The 10,000-nt window shown below is 44.5% G+C and overlaps 1 protein-coding gene across 8 annotated transcripts in view; it reads left to right on the top strand.

Moving 5' to 3' along the window:
• Positions 1-10,000, top strand: part of gria4a (glutamate receptor, ionotropic, AMPA 4a) — a 159,256-nt gene that overhangs the window by 97,254 nt on the left and 52,002 nt on the right. For 7 of the 8 annotated variants that reach the window (XR_005039300.1, XM_036961157.1, XM_036961158.1 and 4 more), the window contains exons 8-11: positions 2,334-2,501; positions 2,589-2,693; positions 2,788-2,898; positions 8,704-8,910. Coding sequence is in view for 7 of the 8 variants with exons in the window: in XM_036961157.1 (XP_036817052.1) it covers positions 2,334-2,501; positions 2,589-2,693; positions 2,788-2,898; positions 8,704-8,910 (591 nt within the window). In the remaining variant the exon portion in view is untranslated. Of the gene's footprint in view, positions 1-2,333; positions 2,502-2,588; positions 2,694-2,787; positions 2,899-3,530; positions 5,839-8,703; positions 8,911-10,000 lie in introns of those variants that run through there. The other variant, XM_036961163.1, reaches the window with a different exon arrangement.

Below are 10,000 nucleotides of genomic sequence, written 5' to 3'. Positions count from 1 at the left end.
TGATAGAATAGGGCTGCGGCAGCTGAGTGAAAATGAAGGAAAACTAAACTTCTGGAGGACCTATCATCCTTTCAGTCCCTTCTCTCCACTTTATCTTCCTATGTATCCACTGCAAAAGCAACTTTCTATCACTCTAAATTTCAAGCTTCTGCCTCTAAGCCTAGGAAACTATTTTCCACATTTTTCTCCCTTCTTTATCCTCCACCCCTCCCCCTTCCTGCTCCCTCTCTCCGGACGACTTTGTCAACCACTTTGAAAAGAATGTTGACGACATCTGTTCCTCATTCACTCAGCCTATTGAGTCCACTGGTCCCACTCATTCACTCAGCCTATTGAGTCCACTGGTCCCACTAATTCACTCAGCCTATTGAGTCCACTGGTCCCACTCATTGACTCAGCCTATTGAGTCCACTGGTCCCACTCATTCACTCAGCCTATTGAGTCCACTGGTCCCACTCATTCACTCAGCCTATTGAGTCCACTGGTCCCACTTATTCACTCAGCCTATTGGGTCCACTGGTCCCCCTCACACATAACTACCCTATGCCTTGACCTCTTTCTCCCCTCTCTCTCTAGATAAAATCCTGTGATTACTGAGGTCTGGCCACCCGACAACCTGCCCGCTCGACCCCATCCCCTCCTCCCTTCTCCAGACCATCTCTGGAGACCTTCTCCTATTCCTCACTTCCCTCATCAACTGATCCCTGACTACTGGCTGCATCCTCTCTGACTTCAAAATGGCCCGAGTCACTCCCCCCCTCAAGAAACCAACACTCGACTCATCTGACCTTTAAAACCCTCTTCTTTCTTTCCTTTTGAAAACACTTGAGTGTACTGTTTCTGATCAACTCTCTCGTTATCTCTCTCAGAACGATCTTCTTGACCCCAAACAGCCAGGCTTCAAGACTGGTCACTCAATCGAGACTGCTTTTCTCTGTGTCATGGAGGCTCTCCGCAATGCCAAAACGGACTCTCTCTCCTCTGTTCTCATCCTCCTAGATCTATCCGCTGCCTTTGACAGCGTGAACCATCGGATCCTCCTTTCCACCTTCTCAGGCCTGGGCGTCTCAGGCTCTGTACACTGTTGGATTGCATCCTACCTGGCAGGCTGCTCCTACTAGGTGATGTGGAGAGGATCTGTGTCTGCACCACGTACTCTCACTACTGGTGTACCCCAGGGCTTGGTTTTTGGCCCTCTCCTCTTCTCTCTATACACCAAGTCACTCGGCTCCATCATATCCTCACATGGTCTCTCCTATCATTGCTATACGAATGACACTCAACTACTTTTCTCCTTCCCCCCTTCTGACACCCAGGTGGTGACACGCATCTCTGCATGCCTGGCAGATATCTCAGATTGGATGTCGGCCCACTACCTCAAGCTCAACCTCGACAAGACGGAGCTGCTCTTCCTCCCAGGGAAGGCTTGTCCACTCAAAGACTTCTCCATCACGGTTGACAACTCCACAGTGTCACCCTCCCAGAGTGCAAAGAACCTTGGTGTGACCCTGGACAACACCCTGACGTTCTCTACAAGCGACCCTACCTCACACAGGAAGTGGCAAAGGTCCTAATCCAGATAAATGTCATCACCTCTCTGGACTACTGCAACTCACTATTGGCTGGGTTCCCTGCTTGCTCCACCTAACCCCTGCAACTTATCCAGAACACTGCAGCCTGCCTGGTTTTCAACTTTCTCAAGTTATCACATGTCACCCCGCTCCTCAGCACACTCCACTGGCACCCAGTTGAAACTTAGATCCACTAGAAGATCATGGTGCTTCCCTACAGAGGAGCAAGAGGAACTGCCCCTCCCTAACTTCAGGCTTTGCTCAAACCCTACACCCCAACCCGAGCACTCTGTTCTGCCACCTCTAATATCTTGGCCCTCCCACACATACGGGATGGCAGCCCAGTCCAAGCTCTTCTCTATCCTGGCACCCCAATGGTGTAAGCAGCTTCTCCCTACCCATCTTCCAAAAACACCTGAAACCTTGCTCCTTCAAAGAGTATGTTAAATAATCCCCTTTTTCACCACAACCCACCCCCCCAAAAAACCTGAACCTGAACCAGCACTTGCACTTGACCGTAAGTCGCTCTGGATAAGAGCAACAACTAAATGACTAAAATGTTCAAATGTAATCCAGTGGATCGTCAAGAGAGGAACCCACAGCCTGAAACAGGCCTTTCCTAATTCCTCAAACAGACATCTTCATGTCTGCTATAGGCTCTAGGCTGTTCATGTAAAATCATCTAATCTAATCTACTCCTTTCTCTCTCCGTCCTCCTCCTCTTCCTCTCTCTCTGTCCTCCTCCTCTTCCTCTCTCCCTAGTACACCTCGTCTCTGACATATGATGGAGTGTTGGTGATGGCCGAAGCCTTTAGGAACCTGCGTCGTCAGAAGATAGACATCTCCCGTAGAGGAAATGCTGGAGACTGTCTGGCCAACCCAGCTGCTCCCTGGAACCAGGGCATAGACATGGAACGCACACTCAAACAGGTATTCTTTGGTCCTATGTGTCCTTATTGTTCTATGTTGTTGCCTGTTCTTTGTTCTGACCTGTGTTCTCTGTTGTCCTGTCTCCAGGTGCGTATCCAGGGTCTAACAGGTAACATACAGTTTGACCACTACGGCCGCAGAGTCAACTACACCATGGACGTGTTTGAACTGAAGAGCAACGGACCACAACGGGTAGGAATAGACACACAGGCATGTCGGAGATATTATTTGGATTTGATGAAAATACAGTTTTGCCTGGTTTTAACCCCTCCCCTACCTCTCTCAGATTGGCTACTGGAATGACATTGACAAACTGGTTCTGGTCCAAAATGAGGTGTTGTTGTCCAATGACAGCACCAACTTGGAGAACAGGACAGTCGTCGTGACAACTATCATGGTAATGTACTCCTCTGGCTCCTCTCCTTTCCGTAAACACACAGAGGATGCATCCCAATGATCTAAAATGGCTTCCTATCCTGAACTCCTGTCCTTCATCTGTACTGGCATGAAACAACTTGACAGGTGTAAAGTTAATATGGTATAGGAATCGACTATGCTGTTTTCTCAAATCAGTACAGATGACTGAGAGGAGGATTTGTTAGACTGTTGAGATGCACCCACATTGAAGCAGAGAGCAGAGCGCCCTCAGTGCCTCTAGTGGTCAGAACTGGTAGTGACACCAGTGTGTTTGACCAGTGTTCCTAAGGGTATTGTAGCAGTAGCAGGCCATGGTGAGGGAGGAGTGAGTAAGGGCTGTACGAGAAGAATCAGACATGTCACTGGCAGGTTGTCGTTATATTAATTTGGATTTCGTTGACGTCACCTGTCAAGTGTGAAAGAGAGAGGAGTTTTAGTCCGTTTACCTTTTACCGTGTGTGTCCCCCTCCCTTCTCTCTATGGACGTCACTCTCTTTCCCTCTTTCTCTCTCTCCCTCCCTCCCTCTCTCCCTCTCTATCTCTCTGGATGATCTATGACCCTGTCAGATGGCCATGGCTAATGTTACCTCAGCCACCTCCTCCTCTTTGCAGCCACTGATGAGGAAGCCTCTGCTCCGACACTGAAGACTTACAGTACAGACAGACAGACATACAGATGGGAGATGGATTCACAGAAGGACTCACATACTGACAGACTGAGCCAGAGAGACTCTAGCTCTATCGCTCTGCAATTCTATAGCTGTGGAATTGAGAGAAGAGGAATCACAGGAAGACACAGATGAACCGACCGGCAGGACACTATCTATCTATCTATCTATCTATCTATCTATCTATCTATCTATCTATCTATCTATCTATCTATCTATCTATCTATCTATCTATCTATCTATCTATCTATCTATCTATCTATCTATCTATCTATCTATCTATCTATCTATCTATCTATCTATCTATCTATCTATCTATCTATCTATCTATCTCTACATTTTCTTTGTCATGCCTTGGCTTGTTCCTCTCTATGTGGGAACTACAGACACAGGAAGTTTGAATGTTTTGGGAATGATCTTTTTGGATGTTCTGGGAATTTGAAAGGAATTGTATTCCATAATGCTTTTTTGTTTTTGAAGGAATTAGACTGGGTGCTGAGAAAAAGACACAGATCAGACAGGGGCCATTCGTGCAGAAACACACACACCCACACAGACTGCGCATACTGTCACAAAAAGCACAACCTCAAAGTGTATGCATGCATAGACACACCTTCACTCATAGAGAACATAACAATTGCGCACACACGCACGCACGCAAGCACGCACGCACACATGCTACTGGGAGCTGCGTGTGTGTGTGCCAGATGCGTGTTGTCTGTGACGACTGAAATGAATGTTGCATCACCATGACGACGTCCCTGTTAGCCCCCACTGCTGAGAGTCGTCGCATGACGTCACGCCCCCAGCAGATAGCAGCTCTAGGCATTCTGTTTCTCTGGTGTCCTCTAGACTGCATCAGAGCTGCTTTCACTGCATGGTCTCCCATCCTCTAGCTTTCATCCACGTCGCTCTAGTCTAGATGAATCTGCAGCTAGTTGTCCCTGATGTTGAAGTTGAGGAACTCTGGTAAACGTATTATGTTGTACTGCATATTGTATTGGCTGGCTGCACATTTAGGACCAGGGTTGGGGTTAGTTACATTTTTTTATTCCAGCCAATACAGAAAGTAAATCAAATTCCAATTCTACATTTTTCTCATTGAATTGAAATTGGAATTTCAGTGTACTTCTTAAATTGAAATGGAATTGACCGCAACCTTGATTAGGAGCTGTCTCTTTCTGGTGCCTCTGCTGCTGTTCCACTGTTTCATGTCCTATCTACCTGAACCATTCTCCACTAAAACCTCTCTCTCTATTTTCTCTCTCATCTCGCTTTTCTCTTTCTCCCCTTTACCTTATCTTCTCCCATGTAAACCTCTCTCTCTCTTGCCATCTCTACACTGTCTCAGCCCTCTCTTTCCTCCCTCCTTTCCTCTCTCCCTTTTCATGGATTCTCATGTAAGACATCTGATGTGGTGTTCAGCAGAATTAAACGTCACTTTTCCAAGCACACTCCCAGTATCCCTCCATGCACCTGCAATGAGACCACACACACACACACACACACACATACACACACACACACACACACACACACACACACACACACACACACACTGTAGCAAAAGAGTCTGCAACACACTGATAACAAAATTTAAAGTGGTTTAAACATGAAATAACCCACTGTTGGCAAAGCAAAGGTTTGTGCAATCGTACGTTCGTGCGCGTGCGTGTGTGTGTACTATCACTGCTAAATACTCTACAAAGTCTTCTAGTCTGACGTTAAACTATTGCCCTTTTAATATGCTAATATTTTCAGAACAGTGAGGCAGGGTTAAAAAGAGAATTTTCCAAAGTCATAAGTAGACTAAAAGATGAGCCCATGTTCTTTCTACAACATCTGTTCTCTAGATCCTCATACACAGTACAGTACACCATCTGTTCTCTAGATCCTCATACGCAGTACAGTACACCATCTGTTCTCTAGATCCTCATACACAGTACAGTACACCATCTGTTCTCTAGATCCTCATACACAGTACAGTACACCATCTGTTCTCTAGATCCTCATACACAGTACAGTGCACCATCTGATCTCTAGATCCTCATACACAGCACAGTACACCATCTGTTCTCTAGATCCTCATACACAGTACAGTACACCATCTGATCTCTAGATCCTCATTCACAGTACAGTACACCATCTGTTCTCTAGATCCTCATACACAGTACAGTACACCATCTGTTCTCTAGATCCTCATACACAGTACAGTACACCATCTGATCTCTAGATCCTCATACACAGTACAGTACACCATCTGTTCTCTAGATCCTCATACACAGTACAGTACACCATCTGTTCTCTAGATCCTCATACACAGTACAGTACACCATCTGTTCTCTAGATCCTCATACACAGTACAGTACACCATCTGTTCTCTAGATCCTCATACACAGTACAGTACACCATCTGTTCTCTAGATCCTCATACACAGTACAGGTCACCATCTGATCTCTAGATCCTCATACACAGTACAGTACACCATCTGTTCTCTAGATCCTCATACACAGTACAGTACACCATCTGTTCTCTAGATCCTCATACACAGTACAGTACACCATCTGATCTCTAGATCCTCATTCACAGTACAGTACACCATCTGTTCTCTAGATCCTCATACACAGTACAGTACACCATCTGTTCTCTAGATCCTCATACACAGTACAGTACACCATCTGATCTCTAGATCCTCATACACAGTACAGTACACCATCTGTTCTCTAGATCCTCATTCACAGTACAGTACACCATCCGTTCTCTAGATCCTCATACACAGTACAGTACACCATCTGTTCTCTAGATCCTCATACACAGTACAGTACACCATCTGTTCTCTAGATCCTCATACACAGTACAGTACACCATCTGTTCTCTAGATCCTCATACACAGTACAGTTCACCATCTGTTCTCTAGATCCTCATACACAGTACAGTTCACCATCTGTTCTCTAGATCCTCATACACAGTACAGTACACCATCTGATCTCTAGATCCTCATACACAGTACAGTTCACCATCTGTTCTCTAGATCCTCATACACAGTACAGTTCACCATCTGTTCTCTAGATCCTCATACACAGTACAGTACACCATCTGTTCTCTAGATCCTCATACACAGTACAGTACACCATCTGTTCTCTAGATCCTCATACACAGTACAGTTCACCATCTGTTCTCTAGATCCTCATACACAGTACAGTACACCATCTGTTCTCTAGATCCTCATACACAGTACAGTACACCATCTGTTCTCTAGATCATCATACACAGTACAGTACACCATCTGTTCTCTAGATCCTCATACGCAGTACAGTACACCATCTGTTCTCTAGATCCTCATACACAGTACAGTACACCATCTGTTCTCTAGATCATCATACACAGTACAGTACACCATCTGTTCTCTAGATCCTCATACGCAGTACAGTACACCATCTGTTCTCTAGATCATCATACACAGTACAGTACACCATCTGTTCTCTAGATCCTCATACACAGTACAGTACATTGGGATTCATATTTTAAGATTGTTCTTTTTGTTCCGTCTAATAAAATGGAATAAGATGCATATTATGTACCTTCACAACAGATGGCATGAAATATGAACTCAGCTCGGGTTTAGACTGCTGATGAGATGATTTTGGTGTGGATTATGCCTTTAAGAACTAACTATGGGTTTGAAGGTTGGAGCAGCACGGCTATGTTTGGGAGAATCTCTGTCTGTGTTTGTGACTTCATTAAGAGTGATTCATGTTGAGTTGATGGAGAGAGAGAGAGAGATCTCAGAGGGGCTGCTAATGTGTGTATGATAATGAGGTTTAGAAAAATACATGTATTTTCAAACTTGGACAACATGTACAATTGTGACAAGATTCTGCGTTAAAGATAATGTACATTCTATTCATGTTTAGCCACTTGATAAATGCAAATATATGCACATCAGGCTTGATTCTACCTTGAGATCCGTGTGAGTAACTCAGATATTCACACAACTCTCCCATTTACAGTGAGTTACAGTGTAGTGTACACACCTCAAGTTAGGACATAGCCCAGTATGGCTTGAGATGTGTTTCTTTGGTGATATCATTCCAGACTAATGGTATGTAACTGATACAATGTAAACATGTCTCTAAAAATGTTGTGCATTTATATTTCCCCCTTTGATTTGTGTAAAAACAATATGTTTCATTTGATGTGACCTATTTACCTGTGTGCTTTATTCTGGCAGGTTCCTTGGTGAGCCAGGAATGAAGTCTCTTGAAATGTATCAATTTCACTTGTAAATTAACATTATAAATGAAAACGTGTACATGATTTTGATTTATTTTATTTTATATTTCATATAATGTTTATACAGCTATTTCAATTCATTTGATAGATGGTAAAAACCATTTGAAAGCCTATGAGTGTGAATACTATAATAGATTCCTTTCATGTTTCATGCCTTCAATCATTTGAATCTGGGAGTGTCATCTGCTACGTCAGACGATTGTTCTGTAGACTAGAGGAAGAGGCCTCAGGCCTTGTACCACCTGTGTGTCTCTCTGGAACTACACCCTACCGATGGATGTGCCTGCCCGTGTGTGTTCTTACTGCTAATTTCTCCTGTTTGAGGTGTAAAGGTTCTCTCCAGACAGAGAATTCAGCTTCTCTGTGTATCTACCTCCAGACCTGCTACCTCTTCGTCCTATAGCTGCTGACCTCTCTCTTCTACCATTCTGTCGTTCACTTGTTCTTTTTAACATACATCATCTGTGTGGAGTCAGCTTTTTTCTTCAAGAGGAGGTGCTTAGTCTTAGAGGGAAGACAGAGTACATAAACTTGGCACCAGTCACAGACTATGATGATATACAACAGTGCTCCTCACACAGTGGCCTTTTAAAACGCCCTGTAATATTTTCTTTGGTTGCCATAAAATGTATGTTCTGTCTCAATCACTGTGATACTGTCATCCAGTGGAGGCTTTGGCGCCCCCTGAATGTCATTCCAAAAGGCTCCTCCCTCTCCAAAATAGGCCCCTGATTTGTTAGTCAGTGGTCAGTGTGAGTTCATTGGTCAGTTTGACCTCCCCGCACCACCCTCTCTGTCTCTGATTGGTGTGTTTGTGGATGTAGGAAGGTCCGTATGTGATGCTGAAGAAGAACTGGGAGATGTTTGAGGGGAATGACCAGTTCGAGGGCTACTGCGTGGACTTGGCCTCAGAGATCGCCAAACACATCGGCATCAAGTACAAGATTGCCATCGTCCCTGACGGCAAGTACGGAGCCAGAGACCCCGAGACCAAGATCTGGAATGGCATGGTGGGAGAACTGGTCTATGGGGTAAGGATGGAGAGAGGAAGGGGATGGAGGGAGGGAGGAATGGATGGAGGGATATATAGATGGATTTTGGAAATTGATACTTTTATTTCCTTATCTTTAGAGTTTGATGTAGCTATACTTGGGCTCCCGAGTGGTGCAGAGGTCCAAAGCACTGTATCTCAGTGCTAGAGGCGTCACTACAGACACCCTGGTTCAAATCCAGGCTGTATTACAACCGGCCACGATTGGGAGTCCCATTGGGCTGCGCACAATTGGCCCAGGGTCGCCGGTGTAGGCCGTCATTGTAAATAAGAATTTGTTCTTAACCGACCTGTCTAGTTAAATAAAGGTTAAATGTACTTATCTTTTGATTTAGGAGAGTTAGATCTTACTAAACAACCATCTACATGGTTAGATACTGTCAAAGTACTTTTTAATTAGACAGACAAGACATTTCAACCCATTGCATAATTTGCAGTTCTCCATCACCAGGAGATGTGCCTAAAGCAGTATTTCTTCATCCTGATCCTGGGGACACAAAGGGATACGTTGTAGTTTTTGATTCCTGATTGTTGTAGTTGTAGTTTTTGATTCCTGATTCCACTAATCAACTCATCATCAAACCTTTGATTAGTGGAATCAGGTGTGTAGTGCTGGGGCAAAAAACCAAATGCATCCTGGGTCCCCAGGAGCAGGATAAGAAAACACTGGCCTAAAGAACCCGAAATGTGATCCTGATCTTTCAGGCTGATGTAGAAGACTAGCTAATCTTTAACATGGTTCTCTAACCCAGGGTTGGTAAATCTACTATACCCTTGCCCTAACCCATTTTGTCTTTCACACTTGTAAACATTTAACCTCTAGCCCCCGTCCCAGCGTTGTCTCCGACCACTTTCTAAATAATAGCTGTCGTCTGCTGTCTGTCTCCTAAATAGTCCCATGTTGTTATCGCTTTTTCTCATCTACTGTGCTTAATTTCTCTCATGATTCAGTCATATTTCCTCCAGCTGCCTGCTGGTACTTACATTGGAGCAGTGGCTGCAATCAGTTGATGACTAATCTACTTTGTACATTTTCTAAAACCAGGCTGCTCACTGACCATATCGGTGGT

The sequence above is a fragment of the Oncorhynchus mykiss genome, chromosome 24 (assembly GCF_013265735.2).
Source record: "Oncorhynchus mykiss isolate Arlee chromosome 24, USDA_OmykA_1.1, whole genome shotgun sequence".
Lineage (NCBI taxonomy): Eukaryota > Metazoa > Chordata > Actinopteri > Salmoniformes > Salmonidae > Oncorhynchus > Oncorhynchus mykiss.
Note: the sequence above shows the minus strand (reverse complement) of the source record. Positions and strands in the feature narration are given on the sequence as shown.